The 20,315-nt window shown below is 34.0% G+C and overlaps 1 protein-coding gene across 2 annotated transcripts in view; it reads left to right on the top strand.

Annotated features, from left to right (window-relative positions):
- ANKRD13C (ankyrin repeat domain 13C) overlaps positions 1-20,315 on the top strand; it is an 85,063-nt gene that overhangs the window by 52,533 nt on the left and 12,215 nt on the right. Inside the window, exons 8-11 of one of the 2 annotated variants that reach the window (XM_077905008.1) lie at positions 3,325-3,456; positions 6,748-6,909; positions 18,633-18,712; positions 19,970-20,068. In XM_077905008.1, the coding sequence (XP_077761134.1) occupies positions 3,325-3,456; positions 6,748-6,909; positions 18,633-18,712; positions 19,970-20,068 (473 nt within the window). The remainder of the gene's footprint in view (positions 1-3,324; positions 3,457-6,747; positions 6,910-18,632; positions 18,713-19,969; positions 20,069-20,315) is intronic. The other variant, XM_077905009.1, reaches the window with a different exon arrangement.

Genomic DNA, 20,315 nt, shown 5'->3' with positions numbered 1-20,315 from the left:
AGAAAGGGAGACAGAACATACATACTCCTAACTCTGGGAAACGAACTAGGGGTGGTGGAAGGGGAGGGGGGCGGGGGGTAGGGGTGAATGGGTGACAGGCACTGAGGGGGGCACTTGACGGGATGAGCACTGGGTGTTATTCTGTATGTTGGCAAATTGAACACCAATAAAAAATAAATTTATTATTAAAAAAAGAAAGAAAGATTTAAGGATGAGTGTTGTGCTTCTACCTTGAAGAGTGGAATGATGTGGTGCCAATGGTAGAATTGGAAGTTCTGGATATGGAAATAGGTTTGGGGTTTTAGATGATGTTAATTATGAGTCATTTGCTAAAATCATTCTACTTGCTTCAACCTTCTCTTTATCAGACTTTGAAGTATTTGCTATCGTTGGTGACTCCAGTTCTTAAAATTATCATTTCATTAGGATTTGACTTTGATCGATTGTTCTTTTCCCATCTCTTATTGTTCTTTGCCTGTTGCTTTTTCTTTGCCATCTCTTGAATATTGATGTACCCTTAATGTGGTTCTCATTTTTACAAACTGTCAGAATAATCTCTTCCATTCCTACATCTTGAACTACCTGCTATAGGTTGGTGATTCACCAGTATATATTTCTATCCCAGATAGATCTCCGAAGGAAGATCTACCTACTTAAGTTCCTAATGGATATGATATATGTCTCCCAGGTGCCTCAAAATTCAGCTCATCTAAAACTTAATTCTGTTTTTTCTCCTCCAAACTCCAAACCTGCCCTCTCTCCCATTGTCCTTTCTTTGATGGATGACATTAATCTCTATTCAGCCAGAAAACTGTGAGTTATTTTTGAAATATTTTCTTTTATTCCATGTTTCTTAAGTAGAGAATGTGTGTAGTCCTTTCTGTCTTCCTAAGGTCTTATAATTATCTCTTTTTAGTTGTACCATTACTGCCACAATTCAGATTTTCATTCTGTCTCAACTGGTCCGTTGTAAAAATCTCATAAATGATCATCCTGGTCCCATCTTGTCTTCTTCTAAATTATCCCACATACTAGAGATAGATTGAATAATGAAAGCAAATTCATGAAAACTGCCTTCCTTAAAGATATATATATATTTTTTTCCTTAAAGATATTTTAAAAGATCCTTTTTCCTAAAGAATAAAATCCAAATTCCTTAATATGGCATGGAACCTTCTTGACCTGGCTTTTGCCTACCTTTCTAGACTCTTTTTACCTTACTATCTTAGGTACCTTCATACTGAGCTCTTTGTGGTTTTTCAGATGTACCATGCTGTTTAGTGCTTCATTCCTTTGTTCACATTATTTCCACTTCCTGGAGGGCTCTTCTTGCACTTCCACAGTGGTAGGGACCTACTTAGTGTCACTTCCTCCCTTGCCAGGTGACCATTGTTTTGTTTATGCTCCTACTAAATCTGGTACCATAGAGCTTCTGATACTATATTCATTGTATGGCTTTCTTCCTCTGCTCCCCTTGGTTCCTTTAGTTGTATTCCCTGGTACCTAATATAGCACATCAGTACATTCTAGGCTAGAGTTTGGCAAACTCTTTCTGTAAAGGGAGAAATAGTAAATATTTTAGATATTTAGATATATTTTTGGGCCAGATGGTCTCTGTCACAGCTACTCAGAAGAACAGAAGAGTTCTGTTCCAAAAGTTTATTTGAAAAGAGGGTTTTTGAAACTTAAGGCAGTTTTCTTCATAGACCATGTTGTATACAGCATTGTTCCCAAACTAATACATGAACTCCTAATTAATTTACAGTATATTTGAAACATAATATCTAACAGTTCTTTGCAACCTCTGCCAGCCAAAGTTTTTCTTTAGACAATTGTGTTCAGAATCAGTTTTGTTGCTAGGACTACATTTTCACCTTTTATAGCTTTAGCATTCTTCACTTGTAAAGGGTGAAGGAAATGGCACTGTCCTAATACCAAGGTATTCTTTTCTATAGACTCATAGATTCAGCAATTGACTATGTCTGGGTGAAGTTTGGTGGTGAAGAATAGAAAATGGGCATCTTGGGAAGCTGGAAATCAGGAGTTATTTGAAATAGAGCCTCCAGTCATCATGAAACCCCAAGGACAAACTGTAGAAATGCCTCCTCAAAGAGAGGAAAAACTAAAACCAGACGAAATCAGACAGGGAGACAAACCATAAGAGACTTTTAATCATAGGAAACAAATGAGGGTCGCTGGAGGGGAGGGGTGCGGGGACGGGATAAGAGGTGATGGGCATTAAGGAGGGCACTGGGTGATATATAAGACTGATGGATCACCGAGGTCTACCTCTGAAACCAATAATACATTATATGTTAATTAATTGCATTTAAATAAAAATTTTAAAACTCTTTGGACAATTCTTATGCCCTAGTCACCTCTCTAGGTTCTGCCTGTTTCCTCTTTTTATTTCCCCTTAAGACCCTGGAGTATCAGAGTCCCTCTTGGCCTATTATAGAATAGAATCTCATTTTATACCTACTCATTTACCCTTCCTTACCTGGTTATTTAGTCTTCTGTCCCTGAAGGAAGCACAAACCTTTTTTTTCTCACTTAAAAAAATTATTATTAATCAATTATTATATACCAGCACTGGGGAATATGGAGAGGATAAGCCTGAAACAAGACTGATTATTAAGTTTTGAAACCATGGGTTGATATTTTTGGATTCCCTTTCTGTCTATAAGGAATATAGAAAGGATCTCCTTCCTTCCTCCCTCCCTCCCTCCCTCCCTCTCTCCCTCCCTCCCTTCCTTCCTCCCTTCCTTCCTCCCATACCCATCCTTCCTTCTCTCCGTCCCTCCCTTCCTTCCTCCCTTCTTTCCTTCCCTTCTGCTCTCCTTCTCTTCCTTCTACTTATAGCTTTTGGGAAAGAAAGGCTCAAATGATAGTGGTGGGTCTTTGGAGTAGAAAGAATTAAAGTAAGACTGATTTATATTTAAGGAAAACCTTTATATTGGAATTTTGTCTCAGACCTCTCAACTTAATTCTTAATCTTTTAAAATTGCTCTGTTTATTCTATATTTCTATAATGGGTAATCCAGTATTGTTTCCATAACATATCTCTAACAATATAAGAGTACTGGATTTCATGTACCCTGTAATTATAGATTTATAATTAGTCATAATTCTAACTTATTTAGAGATAAAGAGTTTAAACTTCTGTAATTGGTTTTTAGAGTAAGTAGCACTTCACATGTTTTAGAATGTGTCCTTTTTTGGTTTTTGAAATCTGTAACATTTTAATTGTTGATATTTTCATATGTAGGACTAATAACTTTTGAAAATCTAGATTCTTATATTTACCTTTTACCCCCACTGCAGGAATCAGAGATGGAAACAGAAGAGGAGGTTGACATTTTAATGAGTAGTGATATTTACTCTGCAACTTTATCAACCAAATCAATTTCTTTCACGCGTGCCCAAACTGGATGGCTTTTTCGGGAAGATAAAACAGTATGTACAAATCTTGATTTTTCAACTTTAAAAATTGTTCAGTATTTAATGAACAATTAATAATTATTATTATTCATTATTCATATATTAATAATAATGAACAATTAATATTGCCAAAATAATATGATGGAGATGCAGGAAGAAGTAGCTTACTGAATTGTCTTCCAGTGGTTTATTCCTTCTCCTGAATCCAGATAAGGAATTATAATGGTTGTTTACAGAATTGGAAGATACTCTTACAAAAGCCAAGAGAGAAAGTTTAGCTCATTTGAATTTTGTTGAGAAAGATTCTTGCTGTCAGCTACCTTGTTTGCAGGGAACAGTGTCTTTTAATGGTTCTATTACATTTCTTATGCTTTTATTCCTTAAGAGGATGGCAAAGAGGGATACACTTTTGAATTCGTTTCCCTGGGTCTTTTTTTTTCCTTTCCACTTTTAGACTTCCAAACTACTCACTCGCTGTTTCTCAGTATTCTGTATATATGACTAAAATAAGCTTTCATTTCTATAATATTATCATTAAATTAAATTTCTGTGGAGGTTCGTTCCCTTAGTGAATTGTAAATTCTTTCCATAATTCTCATTGCATTTGTCAGCAAGAGGTTCTATAAGATTATTCAAAATATATTTAAAAATTTTTAATTAGATATATGAAGAAGCCTTTTTTAAAGTTTTAAATAAAATTAAAAATAAATCATCACAGAGGCACCTGGCTGGCTCAGTCAGGGGAGCATGCAACTCTTGATCCTGGGTTTGTGAATTCAGGTCCCACATTGGGTGTAGAGATTACTTAAAAATAAACATATTAAAAAAAAAAGAATAAATCATCACATAGGTAAAGGTCAAGATTTATTGCTTTTAACAATTATGTTTCCAAAATTATGTTTCCTTATACATAGAAATCTAATATATTCTTACTGGGAAAACAAAAATAGCTTATATTAGAGTTCTCTTAGGAGGAAATCAGTAGGAAATCTCTCTTTCTGTATCTCTATATACCTAAAACACATAGATACATGTATATCTATATATAATATATGGATATAGAGAGAGAAGGAGGGAGGGGTGTAGGGGAGATTGATTTATTTAAAGGAATTGACTTATATGAGTATAGGTGCTAGCCAGTCTGAAATCTGTAGAGCAGTCTACCAGGTTGGAAATTCAGAGAAGAGTTGATAACGGTCTTGAGTCTAAAATCAATAGGCTAGAATCTCAGGCAGGGTTTCTATGTTACAGCCTTGAGTCAGAATTGCTTTTCCTTTGGGAAACTTTAGTCTTTGCTCTTTGGTCTGTATTTGTTTGGGTGAAGTCTGCCTACATTATGGAGGCTAACTGGCTTTATTCCAAGTCCACTGGTTTAACTGTGAATTACATCTAAAAAATACCTCCACAGCAACATCTAGACAGGTATTAGACCAGATAGCTAGGCACTATAGTCTAGTCAAGTTGACACAAAATTAATCACCATACAACCTTATAGATCTACCTGTAAAGTGCCACTATATCACTACTCAATCCCTAGAATACTTTGTAGAGGATTATCCATTTATATATCCTCTAGACCTTTCTTATGCTGTAAATACATTAATATGTATCCATAGTAATATGTATCTTTAGTGGTTAATATTTATTTTTTCTAGTGTCGTATTATGTCTTTTGTTTTGCAACTTTTTTTTTTACTCTTTAGTATGTTTAGAAAGCTTTTTCTTATCAGCAGTACCAGTTCATTTTTTTTTAGCAACTGCATAGTATTCCATAGTATGGATATATTGTAGTTTATCTAGTCTCTTATTTATGGACATTTTGATGAATGACACACATTTGTGTCCAGTTTTCTGCTATTACAAATGATGTTTTGTTTACCATCCATTTACATGCCTTTGCATTGTCTGTTATAGATAGAAAAAAATGGAATGGCTGGATTTTGAAGAATATACACTTACAATTTATTTATTGATATGATAATTTAATAAATGCTTTTTCATTTTAAGATTTCAAAAACTGAGAATTATCTCCTGAGTATTTCTCAACCACAGAAAGATTCTCACTATTAGATGTAGGCTCATCAACTTTATTTTCTAAGCCTATTTGGCAACAAATAGTATTATGGGATTTCCAGTTGTGAACTCCCACACTGCAGTCCATTTGTCGGTTTGAAGTCTTATTTGTTTGTACTCTGTTCTTCTGGACAGCATTAGAAGGATCACCTCAAGAGAAGATAAAAATTGAAGCTGCTATTCATCTAGTGCTACTGCTAAGCAGCTTAAAGCTCTTGAACAGCGTCTAGGTGATCTTCTAAAATCTTTGACAGGTAAGGAGGGAGTCAGTAATAATTATGGTTCCCATTTTGTAGGTAGAAACAGGTGCAGAATGCCTAACTTTTTGGTGACTGGTAAGGAGGCCACCAAAAGTAAGGTGTACATGGAATCAACTCTAAACACAGTTTTGGAATGCCAAAAAATATCAGCAAGATGGGACCAGGTGATTTGCATACAGGTAGAAATGGGAAGCTTGTTTTCAGTAAGTTATTGATCATGGGTTTTGTAGTAAGGTATTTGAAACTGACCACTCATGGGTCTGAAAAAGGTAAAGGTTAATGTTGAAGGAGGACTTCATTGAAAGGAAGTAATAACTCTTTTCTTGGTATCATTTATATCACTTGAGTTTTCTTACCCAAATCCATAATGTAAACACTTAATTGTATTGGTCAGCAAGACCACTCTGTTGTTCTCTCTTCTTTATTGAAAGAAGCAATCAACTGTAACTCGAAGTTAGATCCTGTTACAGAATAGATTATTGGAACAGGTAATTAATTCTAGGTGTGCTAGAGATTCCTGTGTGAATTAGAATATTTATTTTCATTCCACTTTTTTTTTTCTATCTGTAAAATGGGAACAGTAATTATCCCTGACCCCTCCTTGTTACTCATGGTGTTTGACTATCGGCTAAATAAAGTTTTCAGATAGCTTTGTGCTACTTGGGAGTAGATTCTAAAGGAATACTATGTGGTATTTTTATTTATATTTAATCATTTGCAGATTATCATATATCTTGTGTGTCTTAAATTTTCCTTTGCAAATGTGAAATGTGTAATTTTGTATATAATTGAGATAATTTGATAAGCTCAATTACCAAAGAAGTATTTATTTTTACCTAAATGCTACATGTTTGTGGAAAAACATGTATATTTGAAACTTTCTTTTTAATCTTTAAAACTTAAGATAAACTTAATTCATTTTGTTATTTTGAAATATTTTAATATTTTATTTTGATTATTTAATTTTGTTTTAGGAAAGAGTAGGAAACTTTTTGGCAGACTTTTATCTGGTGAATGGACTTGTTTTAGAATCAAGAAAAAGAAGAGAACACCTTAGTGAAGAAGATATTCTTCGAAATAAGGCCATTATGGAGAGTTTGAGTAAAGGTGGAAACATAATGGAACAGAATTTTGAGGTATAATATTTACTTCTAATTTATAACATGCTAAGGAGAGAAGGGGTAGACTTCATTCCTGGCACTCAGTGAATTTATATCAGTACACTAAGTACACCCATAGGGGTTGTTTTGTTTTTTTAACTAGCTATCACCTTTTATTTTTCTGTGATAGCGCCTTTGGTGGTTTTTTGTGAATCTATTCTTGGCCTCTGAGTCTTCATTAATAGATTAAAATCATTTTGTAAACATGAAACCCAGTGTTAAATTTTAATTTGTGTCCCTTTGCATATCTTTCCTGCTTCACCAACTGAAATCTTGTGTTGCTTTGAAGGCCCACTAAAGAATTACCTCTTTTATGAAGTCATTTCTAAGCTGTAACTTCCCATAAGTTGTATTCAGCATGTATATCTTGAGAGCATGCTATATGCAAAGAATTGTGTGACAGTAGGGAAAGGGGAGGGGAAGTTAGGAGATACAAAGGTCTATGAGACATCATCATTGCCTCTGCAATCTTATTTCCTCATAAGATGAATTGGATGGGTTCTTAAATTTATTTTTTATTTTGACAATTTTAGATTTACAAGTAAGTACAAGAAAACAGTACAAAGAATTCGATACTTTTAATCAAGATTCCCCAAATGTTAACATTTTACTACAGTTATAAGCAGTGCTTTTCAAATCAAAGGCAGCATAGGGACCCGTTAGTAGGTTATGAAATTAATCTAGTGGGCTATGACCATCCTTTTTTTAAAGAGAAAAAAATGAGAACCTAAGTAAAGATGTTAGAGTAAAACCAGAGCACATCACATGTAATATGGGTCATTATTACCTAACGAAATAATAGTTTCAGGGGTGTATGTGTCACATAAATACACAAATGTGTGAGTGCTGGTTTGAAGTGTAAAGTATGACTCACAGGAGTAAAAAAGATTGAAGGTTACTATGAGGAGGCTTGAATCCGTGAATGTGTGGTCTTTCTCCTCTGGTATTATGCTAGATTATGTTCTAGGGATAAACTGTTTCAGAATAGTATGTCAGGTTCCAGCTAATTCATGGTGATGCTGTGTGTGTGGAAAATATTTTAGTTTTTTAGAAAGTTCATGTGTTTTGTGAATCAGCCATAGTTTATTTAGTTAAATAAGTGCAGAATATAAAATGTTTAAGAATCCTCATTAAATGTTAAGGAAACATTGTGATTATGCCAGTGTAGTGTGATCCCATCCCCTTCCTGCCAGATCCTCTTTGTATTCGTTTTTCTTTTGGCCTTGGATTAGAGCCTCATAGGACTTCATTTTCTGGGAGACTTCTGGTATTAACTGATCTCTTGGTCAGTAGGAGATGTAGGACACGATATGCTCAGGGAATAGAAATGGAGATGAACTGAGAGAGGGAATGCTGAGCTCAGTCTTTGACACAGCTGCTACCCTCTTCCATTATTGACCAGACAAAAGGCCATTTCTTTGGACTTGCATTTTGATTAAGATTTTATTGAACTTGTCTTTTTAAAAAATGATTTTGTTAGTTAAAAAAAAAAAAAAGATTTTGTTAAAAAAAGATTTTGTTGTCGTGGTAGGTATTGCTACCTATGTTTAAGTTTGTCAGTAAACTATTTTGGGATGAATACACAGAAACAAAACTTTATACACTAGAATTTCATGGGCCATTAGCCAGCCATTTGTCTTCAGTTGTCTTTTTAACTACATTTAAACTTAACAGTATACAACTTGATTTTCTTCAGGGCAGAAATTATAACCTGATGCACCTGAATTGTTCAAGGGCCATTTAAATGGCATTTTAATCAGCAGTAGTTTTGAACTTTGAACTTAAAACATAGTTTAATTCCAAAGAGGTATGTAATAGAACGAAATAATATGAAATAAATTAACTAAACAAGCTTTCAACTTCTGATCAGAAATTGGAAGAAACAGTTCCTGTGTGAAGCATAGCCCTTGAACTATATATAGGTGATGATGATTGATGAATATTTAAATTCAACTTGTCAATTTCTACAAAAGATAAAAAACTTGGTGGGATTTTGATTAGGATGATGTTGAATATATAGATCAATTTTTACATAAAGGTCTGCTCGATTTTTCTTAATTCATCTTTTTATTCTGAAATAACTGTAGGTTCAAATACATAGTCCTAAGAGTATGCCTCACCCAGTTTTCTCAAATGGCAACAAACGTCTTGCAAAACAGTAATACAGTATCATAACCAGGATATTTACATTTCCAGTCAAGATACAGAACATGTCCATCACCACAAGATCCTGTATATTCCCCTTGTATAGGCACACCTTCTGCCTTTTTGCGCCTTCCCTGTCCTTCATCCCTGGCAACCATTAATCTGTTTCTCCATTTAAAAAATTTTGTCACTTCAAGGATATTGCACATAACCTTTTGAGATTTTTTTTTTCCACTCAGCTCAGCTTAATTCCCTGCTGGTTTTTCCAAGTTGGTGTGTAAGTCAATAGTTTGTTCCTTTTACTGCTGAGTAGTAGTCAATGTTGTGAATGTACCATAGTTTGCTTAAGTATTCACCTGTTGAAGGAAACATCGGTTGTTTCCAATTTTAGGTCATTTCAAATAAAGCTGCCATGAACATTCACCTGTAGGTTTTGTGTGAATAGAAGTCTTTATTTCTCTGAGATAAATGCTCTCTTTGGGAATGTGTGAAGCTTGTGTATGTGTTTGTGTGTATGTTTGAGGGGTATATGGGGAGAGGGGCCCTGGAGGAGTGGGCCATCAGACCTTGTGTGCCTCACCACCCTGGTGGCTCTAGAGGACAGTTCATGCCAGTTGTCTGATTTATCTACTCTGTGTACTGTTCGTACTGTAATCGGGCCCAAGTGTCCAAGAACACCCAGCTCCAGTGAACAGACCAGGTTCAGCTACTTGCCACCGGCAAGATCCAAAAGCAGAGAGACAAGTGGTTGTGAAATAAGGAATTTATTTTCATGACGCCAACACCAGGAAGATAGTTAACTGAAGTCTCAAAGACTATCCAAAGTGCTGAAAATACTTCTGGGTTTCTGTAAGGAAAATGTGGGACAAAGCTCAGTGGGCACATGCTGCTGAACAGTAAAAGTCAGGTTGATCATTGTCTTGGGGGGTCTTGCTGGTGTCAGGGCAGTTCTTATTGCTTGAGGGAGTAGTCTGGGTTTATAGTATCAAGGGATCCTTTGCTTGTAGGGTTTTTTGCCTGAGTTAAAAGATGACTGGAAAGAACTTAATTAGAAAGTACAGCCTGAGGTCAAATGGAGGTAGTGAAGTGCTTTCCAGCACTCATCTCTAGAATGCCCACATCCTGCCCTTGCTTTAGTCCATTCAGAACTCCCTCCACAATGAAGAGTTCACACATCCCTCTCTGGGGGGGGGTGGGGGGGTGGGGTGGGGTGGGTGGGTGGGTGGATTTCTTCATTCAGGTCCAAGTGCAATGAAGAGTACAATTAATTAATGGATTGGATGGTAGTTAACATGTTTAGTTTTATGAGAAACTGCCAAAATGTTTTCCATTTTCCATTCTCTAACAAAATACAGTAGATTGGATGGCTTAAACAACAAGGGTTTATTTTTCACAGTTCTAGAGGCTGGGAAGACCACGGTCATGATGCTGGCTATTTGCTTCCCAGATAAGGGTTTTCTTACTGACTTACAGATGACCTCTTGCTGTGTTCTTAGGTGGGGGAGAGCACTCTGGTCTCTTCCTTATCTTATGAGGACAGGAATCCCATCATGTGGGTCCCACTTTATGACCTCATCTAAATCTAATTACTTCCCAAAGGCCCCACCTCAAATACCATCTCATTGGTGGTTAGAGTTTTAACACGTGAATTTTGGAGAGAGAGGCATTTAGTACATAACGGATAGTGAACAGTGCTGTCTCATTGTGGTTTTATTGCATATCCTTAATGGCTAATGATATTTCAGTGCTCATATTTTCATGTGCTTATTTGCCATAAAATATACAGATTTATATCCTCTTTGATAAAATGTTTCTTCAGGTCTTTTGCCCATTGTCTAGTTTGTTTCTTTACTGTTAAATTTTAAAGTTCTTTATACATTCTAGGTACTAGTTCTTTGTCAGATGTGTGTGCAGATATTTTTTTCCTACTTTGTAGCTTATTTTTTCATCCTATTAAACTGGTCTTTTGAAGAGGAAAAGTCTTTAATTTTGATAAGATCCAGGTTATCAGTTTTTGTTTTATGACTTCCACCAAATCTAAAAACACTCTGCTTAGCTCCAAGTCCCTAAGATTTTCTCCTATATGTTTTTGCTGAAACTCTTATATTTCTACATTTTACTTCTAAGCCCATGAATTAGTTAATTTTGTATAAGATTTGATGTATGACCAAGGTTTATTTTTTTGGCTTGGATGTCCAGTTGATTTAGCATCATTAAAAAAAAAAAAAGAAAAAGAAAAAAAAGAAAAAAAAAGGTCTATCCTTCCTCCATTGAATCACAACCTGCTGGAATTTTTATTGGGGTAGTGTTGAATTTATAAATTAAAGTAAGGGAACTTGATATCTTAAAAATATTGAGTCTTCTGTTTTATGAACATGGTATATCTCTCCATTTATTTAGATCTTCTGTAGATCTTCTGTAGATCTTCTGTAGAACACTTTCAGAAGTGTTTTGTAGTTTTTAGTATACCAATCTTACACATATTTTACTAAGTCTCCCTCAAGCATTTAGTATTTTTTAGTACTTTCATAAATGGTAATGTTTTTATAGTTCATTTTCTAGGCATTCCATTATAGCATATAGAAATACATATGATTTGTCCATATTGCTAAATTAATATATTAGTTATATAGTTTTTATAGACTCTTTAGGATTTTCTACAGATGATCATGTTTCCTTGCCAATCTTTTAGCCTTTGTTTTTCTTATTGCACTGGGAAGTAACACCAATATCATATTGAATAAGTAAGTGTTGAGAGCAGGTATCATGCCTTTTTCCTGACTTTAGAAGAGATTTTTTTTTATACATGTGAATTTTTAAAAATCATTATACTAATTTTCAATCTGGCATGAGTAATTTCTTAAGAATTACTAAGAGGCATGGGTATATTATTGTTAGCTCTATAATCCTTGTAAGATTACATTTTTAATTGTTTTAGAATAAAGAAAATACGTATCTCATTATATATTGTTTGGACTTTAGATAGGGAAGAACTGAAGAATTACATTTGAGAATCTTTTTGAAGTTCAATTATAAATATTTAGAAGAAATTTAAAGAAAACAGTAATTCTGTCAGATACTCATCTATATATATAATTTGATTTGGTTGAATCAGGTAGGTGCAGGATGAAAGAACATCAAAATAGAATTGATAAATGTAATTATAAAAAGACATACAAATCAGCGGTGTATTTTGTGTGTGTGTATTTCTCCTAGACACAATTTGCTAACACATGAAAAGCAACATGAAGCTGATATCAGTTTAATTATATTCGATAGTGGCATTAAAGGAGAATAGAAATATTTGAATGCATTTTGTAGATAATTTTAGGAAGGTATAGTTCTTTAAACCTACATAAGCTTTTTAGGAAAGGTATATATTAATTAACATGTAAAGTTTAAAAATTGGGGTCAAAAAGAGTAAAGGGAAGGATCCATTGAATTCAAGAGTCATTTAATGATGAACTATGTTTAAAATTTTAACAGAGTTTAAAAGAATATATACCAGTATTGAAATTAATAGCTGCTAGGTCATATTTGGTAGTACAAAAATAAATCAACACAAATCAACATAATGCTTTATTAACTTTCAAGTCAGGATGAAATATAGATTAGTTACTCAAATGTATAGAAATAGAAAAGGATTCTCCAGTGGCCTAAGTTGAATGAAGTACCATAAACTCAAATTGAGTTTCTACAGTAGAAAACTGAATCCATATTCATCTCAACAAGTTGTTTTCTTATTTATGTTGGCTTAAAACTTTGGAGTTGTTTTTAGCATGGGCATTGTATTAAGTGTTTCATATATCATTTCGTTTAATTATTATAATAGCCTAATGAGATGAGTTTCATTGTCCCCTTTTAGAGAAAGGAAACCGAGGTTTAAAGAAATTAATCTATATGAAGTCACAAAACTAGAATGACAAAGGCAGGTTTTAATTTTAGGACCCTTACCCCAAGATGTCTGTGTTATAGTTGTTTCTTGCTGTATATTCAGATATTTAATATGTCTTAGCAATTCTTTCAAAATATTGGGAATCTGAAGTTGGAAAGGGAGTGGGGGAAACTTAAGATAGAATTCTGGAAAGATGCTACTGGTAAATGTTAAAAAGAAAAATCAGTATTGTGATGTTTTTAAAATTATGTGTATAGAACACATATTGGTAAAAAAAAAAATATTTTTGGCTTGGAGCATTATTGAAAATTTCAAGAACCTAGAAAATACATAGGACTATTCTGATTGTTTTCAGAAAACATGACAATATATTTTGAAACCAAATTTTTTTTTAAAGATTTATTTATTTATTCATGAAAGACACAGAGTGAGAGACAGAGGCAGAGACACAGGCAGAGGGAGAAGCAGGCTCCATGCAGGGAGCCCGATGTGGGACTTGATCCTCCATCCCGGGATCACGACCTGAACCGAAGATAGGCACCCAACCGCTAAGCCACCTAGGCGTCCCTGAAGCCATATTTTAATAGAATTTCAGTTTTTTAAATGTCTAATTCTCTTCAGAATAAACTTATATTCTTTATTGTAAATGAATATCTTTGAGATTTTTTGTTCTTAAGGCAAATATTTGTTCTGATTTCTATAAGAAATAGCTTTTAGATAGCATTTAGGAGGAATTATTTGCCATTTAACTAGTTTCGCCATGCCTCCTCTTCCTTTCCTTTCCAGACATGTTTTTAATATTTAGTACATATTTTTGACAAGGTTTTTTTATAATAAAATTTAAGTCCTCAGAAATTCTTAAGTCACTGATGCTTAAATTCTTAAGAGCACTGATTGGTGCTCTTTTTCCTTTTTGTTCCAACTAATTATTATTGGAGGAGGGAATAATGCCCTGTTTATATCCTAGATATGAGAGTCTTTGGTAAAAGCACTTATTTTGTGCCAACTATATATAGAGAATACTGAGTTAAGATTCACTAATGTCTTTTTTTTTTAAATATATAAAATCTCAATAGGAATACATAGATATAAAAGACATGAATGTCTTAAACTGCTAGAAATCTTTGCCATATAATAGAATAATAGCAAACCTAGTAATACATTTTAAAAAAGTATATTTTTTGTATGCTTCAGGGAAAACAGTCGTTAGAATTTTTGCCTTTAATTATGAGGAAAGGTTTGATGACATTTCAGTTACAGAGCCTGTTGACTTTGGGAAATAACATTTGAAAGCCATCTGCTGTCCTGTGGCAGCTTTCATGTCTTCCTATTTTATTAGACAGCGATGGTAACAACGTAGAGGGAACACTGAAGGGTTTAGCTGCAAGTGTCAGTATATAACAAAAGATCAATGAGAATAAACACATTAGGAAAGACCTTATTAAAACATAATAATTGGTACCATGATGAGATGAAGTACTCAGTAAAAGGTTAAATTAGATTCATTATAGTCTTTTTATAAGCTGGGTAATGTGCAATGTACAATTTAGAAAGAATTCTACTAGAAACAATAGAGATAGAAGTTTTTTACCTGAAAAAATATACTTGTGACATACTTTATACATTGTCTAATCATGCCCGGCGAGGGAGTCTTTACTATGATAATATGCATATATATATATATATATGCGCATGATAATATGTATGTGTACACATGTGTTGCGCATATATAAATGTATATGTATATATACATGATATGTACATATACACACATATATAATATATATATATAAAAACCAGTTATAGCCAAATGTACACAAGCATTAACTAAACTGGAAGCAAGAGTAGACAAATGTTAAGCAGTGTTGCCTAGTTAGGGATTTGGATGGAGGTAAGATTAGCCTTTGCTGTAGTTCTGGGTTGGAGCAGGAGTCTTAAATTTTTCCAGTCTCTTCCCTCAGAATTACAGGTTCTGTTAGCATGTATCTGCCTCCCTTTTGCAGTATCACAGGATACCGTTTTACCTAATATCTTCTCACAATATTTATAAGGGTCACTAACCGTCTTTTATGCCTGCTTGTCATTCCTCTAAGCCATTGCCACATGCTATAGTAGTATGTGTAGCATTCCGTTATATGTATTAAATTGGTATTGGTTGCTTTTTTCTCATGTAAAAAATTTGAGTTTGTGGTTTCTCTGCTCTGCGGGTTAATCTCAGACCTAGTCTTTTTTTAGTCTTACTTCTCTGTATTCTTAGATGTGACTCTTCATCTACATAGTATAAGATCGTTTATTACCTGTGTAATATTCCAGCTAGCAGGAATAGTAATTCCTAATAGGAATTTGGAAGGAAAGGACTTGCCTGTTTTGTTTGTAAATCCAATCAGAAGTTGCACACATCACCCTGCTCACATCCCATTGGTTAGAACTCAATAATATGGTAACACTTAGCATATTTTTCCAGGATGGCTGGAAAAGAAGTCTTTAGGAAGTCATATGTCCAGGCAAATTTGAATGAGAGGCTTTTTTTTTTTTTTTCTTTTCTTCTTCACAATAAAGAATAGGAGAATAGATACTGGGTGAACAACTAGTAGTCTCTAATGTCTTCTTGGTTAGATACCTATCTGATGTTGCTTCTATTTACCATATAAATACTGATCACTCTCACCCAGAATATAGTTTCAATTGTGACTACTCCTAATCATCAGCTCTGTAGTGCTCTAAAATTTAGTATGTGTAGGGGCCCCTGGGTGACTCAGTTGGTTAAGTGTCTGATTCTTGATCTCAGCGCAGGTCTTTTTTTTTTTTTTAATTTTTTTATTTATTTATGATAGTCACACAGAGAGAGAGAGAGAGAGAGAGAGAGGCAGAGACATAGGCAGAGGGAGAAGCAGGCTCCATGCACCAGGAGCCCGACGTGGGATTCGATCCTCGGTCTCCAGGATCGCGCCCTGGGCCAAAGGCAGGCACCAAACTGCTGCGCCACCCAGGGATCCCTCAGCGCAGGTCTTGATCTCAGGGTTGTGAATTCAAGCCCCACGCTGGGCTCCATGCTGGGTGTGGAGTTTATTTAAAACAAATGAATAAATAAAAATAAAATTAGTATGTTTGAATCTGATCAAACAATTTTATTCCTCCTTCCTGTCTTTCTTCTCTATCTTGAGTGGTGGCACCATTATCTACTACCATTACCCAAGCCAACAACCTGAAATTTGTCCTTCGACTTCTTAGCTCTCCTTACGCCTGTGTCATCAGTCACAAAATCTTGAAGTTTTCTTCAATCTGTTTTTTTCCTTCCATTTTGAAATAGTATGCTATTACTGTTTCTCATTTGGATTCCTGAGATCAGTTTGTAACTTACATACTGCTCTGAGAGTGATCTGCCTAAAATAAAATGAACTATGTAATGCCTTTGCTCAATAGCTAAAATGTATAGAGTAATTACTACATGTCAGGCAGTGTTTTGAATGAGGTACTTTATGTTGAAGAAATCATTTTTATCTTCACAGCAATGCTGTGAGCTTATATAGTTGACTAAACTGAGACAGAAAAGGTTGAATAATTTGTCTAAAGTCAGGTAATAATTGGTAAAGGCAGGATTTGCTGATTATTGTGGCTCCAAAATTTGTGTTCTGAAAATCCATATTATATTGCTTAAAATATTTGTCTGTTGCTTCCTGTGTAAAATGTGGTCTATTCAATGCACAAAATGGAAGGCCAGAGTACTCTTTCTCATTTCTGTCTTGCTTACCTACCCCTGTATCTTACTACTTTGTCTCCATGTGTTCTGCTCATACTAAGTGGGTATCACATGACTCTCCTGGCCATTGTGCTTTCCTCAGTCTTCTTCAACTGGTATTTTTGTTCCCTTTCTTGTAGACCCCTCTGTTCAGGAACCGTGATTCCTGGCACTTAGCTTTGGCTGCCCCAGTCTGGGTCAGAAACCCCCTCTTTATGATTTTAGGTCATCCTTTAGATCCCTTAATCAAAGTCCCGATCACTCGGGATTATAACCTACTCTCTGTGTGTCTCTTTGTAAAGTTTTCAAGAATGGAATTGTTGTATTTCATATTGCCTGGTGCTCAAACACTGTTAGTTTCCTTTTTTCCCCCACATCTTTCTGATGCTATTCAAAAATCTCAAATCACTTCTAACCAAAAGAACATATGGCTCTTTTTCAAGCATCTTTCTCTTTAAAGTCTTTGTATTGTGATTTTAACAGTCTTTTGGCCTTCATGACAGCTTGATGCTCAGATTTTTCTTTTTTCGTATTGATTAATATCTGGCTTCTTTCTGTCTTTTTTTTTCTCTTAATGCCATTGTTTTTAACTTAGTTATCAACCTCCTGTTTTCGCTTTTTTTTTTTTTTAAATCTAGTCAGAGAATTCCCAAACCTTTTTTTTTTTTTTTTTTTTTTTTTTTTTTTTTTTTTTTTTTAGAATTCCCATATCTTTAACTGGATTCTTCCCTTTTCTTTTTGTAACTGCCCTCTGGGAACTTCACAGTATACAATTGTGACTGTTATTTACTCAATACTTAATTCTGTATCAGGCATTATGTTCTTTCTTTGCCATTTCTCCTTGATTTTGTTAGGTGTCATATGTTTTGCAGGTGAGTTAAATTGACATGAGAGAATGTAATGCCCAGATTCCCACAACTACCAGGTATTGGAGCTAGGATTCCAACTCAGTTTGTTTTTTTCAAAATCCTTGATTTTAACAGCTCTAATATCCTGCCTACTAACATAGTAGGTAACACTGTGCTATGAATGGGACCCTCTCCCCATGGTAACTATGTATCTTGTTATTTATATCAGTCTTTGATTCCTTGCCCTTTTGCTCCACAAGTTTGTCTCGGTAGTTTTCCATAGCAGTTTTTAATTTCTGCTGCCACTCCCTTAGTTCCTTATTGCCAGTTTGTCCTGTGGTGATACCAATTCATATTTAGCAAAAAACAAGTTTTAAAATTCGACATGACCTTTATGACTATTGTTGATCTCCCTTTTGAACTTTCCTTTCCAGTTTAAATAAATCAGTCTTTTGTGTGTGGGGTTTTTTTTTTCTTTTTTTTTTTTTTTTTTTAACCATTCTCCTCGTCTAAAATAATTCTTTTTTATTTTGTTTTCGTTTAAATCTGGGCCCCAGTCCCTTAGTCTCCATTTATTGTCCATAGACGATTGCTCTCTTTTCTAAACTTCTGTTTTTTTGGTAAGCTCATTTGGCCTTTAACATACAATATTTTGTATTTCTCAGTTATGTCTGTATGTGATGTTTTTTTTCTTCTTCTTCTTTCCAACTTTGAATTGTAAATTCCTTGAGGGTTAGTTTTTATACTTGTCTTTAGTTCCCATGTTCAACATCTGGCATAATAGCAGGAACAATTTTAGATGATTAAGCTGTTGGACAAATGGATTTTATTACTTTGATACTTGTCTTATTTGAGATTTAGAAAAAAATGCTAATAAATCTTAGTGAGCTTAAATCACCATGGACTTCTCTCAGAAGAACTCCTTAAAGCATTATGTTGAAGAGATTTAAGTACATTAGTAATTCACATAGTTTATTACATGTCTTCATTTTATATTTTTAAAAATATGTCATTTTTCTTTTTTCCTCCCTCTCTGTCTTTCCCTCTTTGTTTCTTTTTTATTTTTTGGCAGCCGGTTCGAAGACAGTCCCTTACCCCTCCTCCTCAGAACACTATTACATGGGAAGAGTATATATCTGCTGAAAATGGAAAGTAAGTATTTTTGTTGTTGTTTATTGATTTTCTTTTAGAAAGAAAGGACTTTTTTGTTTTACTTTATTTTATTCATTGGTTTTCAGAAAGAACAATTTGTAAAAACATGAATACTTAGGTGTAAAATTATTTTATAAAGAATTTTTAGTGTAGTTTTGTCTGAAGCAATTCTTTTATCATGTAAAATGTAGATTAAGTATGATGAGGGAGGAAAGTAACCCCAGTTACATTTGAATAAGTTGTAGAGCCTTTTTACATCCTGGCTGCCATTTTATGTAACTCCAAAACTTACAGACATTATTCTAAGAAAATGTAATGTGAAGAATTTCCCACTACAGTTGCTTGAGTTTTTTCCCTTATATATGAACTTTTATAATCTGTTATTATCCTTAATCTTTAACATGGTGAGTGAAGTTGTTCACTATTTTTCTACTTTTTGACATTCTGAGCTCATCTCATCATTATCTGTTTCAGCCTGTGCCAGGCCTACTTCTCACCATCTTTACATAAGACTTTGCTTAATGTTATATTACTGATCCTTATTAGAGTACCTATTACATGGTTTGTATGTAGTAAACATTTACTAAATAAAAGGATGATAAGTGAGTAAATGGTTTATTTTGAATGAATAAATAAAACGATTTTTTTCTGGCCAACCTTGTCAAAGAAAGTATATAGTTGTTAGTAGAAAATGTTTTTTCCTTTTGGTAGAGAATAAAATATTAGCTACTTCCATGATTAGGAAGAAGCTGTCATGACTTATTTTGGTTAATATTTAAGGTTTATTATTATACTTTCCTAACTTCAAAATATTTCCATCTTATAATAGTCTATAGTTAATATAAAATTTTTTACTCTTTACTTCTTACTGGTCAGTGCTAAGAAGTGTAGACAGTAAAAGAGAGTGAATTGAATAAGTGATTTTAGAGGTATGCAATATTTTGTTCCAGAGATACAATAAAACTGTTTAAAGTTTATTTCTTCTAGCGATTTGCTTTATTCCTAAAAGTAGTGATTATTAAAATTACATTTAATATGAAATTTGTTGACTTTTCTGAACCTTATGCTAGTTTCTTTTTTTGTTACCCTTGTCTCATTTCTTATACATAAGAAGTCCTTTTAGCATAATTTAAATTTATTTCTATACAGAGTAAGAAAAATTGATTTATTGTCATTAGAAGATGACAGATTCTTCATAGGAAGATGGTAGCATGTAGAAAAGGTTTCCTAATTTTTTTTTTTTTCTTCCCATTTTAGAGCTCCTCATCTGGGTAGAGAACTGGTGTGCAAAGAGAGTAAAAAAACATTTAAAGCGACAATAGCCATGAGCCAGGAATTTCCTTTGGGAATAGAGTCGTAAGTTTGTTACTAACTATATAAGTTTATGAAAGAAACTATGCAACCCTAAAGGCTGTAATAATATTTGTATCTGAGTGTTGCATTTGAGGCCTTTGAAATGAAAAAGCAAATAGTCATTGTTTGATAGTGTGTGCACACTTCTAGGTGTTTTCTAGTTCACAGACTACTAACATTTTTACTCTTTTAACCAGATAAGTTTTTGAGTCATTTTTTTAAATTATAAAAGCAATAAATGAATCCATGG

The sequence above is a fragment of the Canis aureus genome, chromosome 8 (genome assembly GCF_053574225.1).
Source record: "Canis aureus isolate CA01 chromosome 8, VMU_Caureus_v.1.0, whole genome shotgun sequence".
Lineage (NCBI taxonomy): Eukaryota > Metazoa > Chordata > Mammalia > Carnivora > Canidae > Canis > Canis aureus.
The sequence above is the reverse complement of the archived record's forward strand: the minus strand, read 5'-3'. Positions and strand labels throughout refer to the sequence as shown.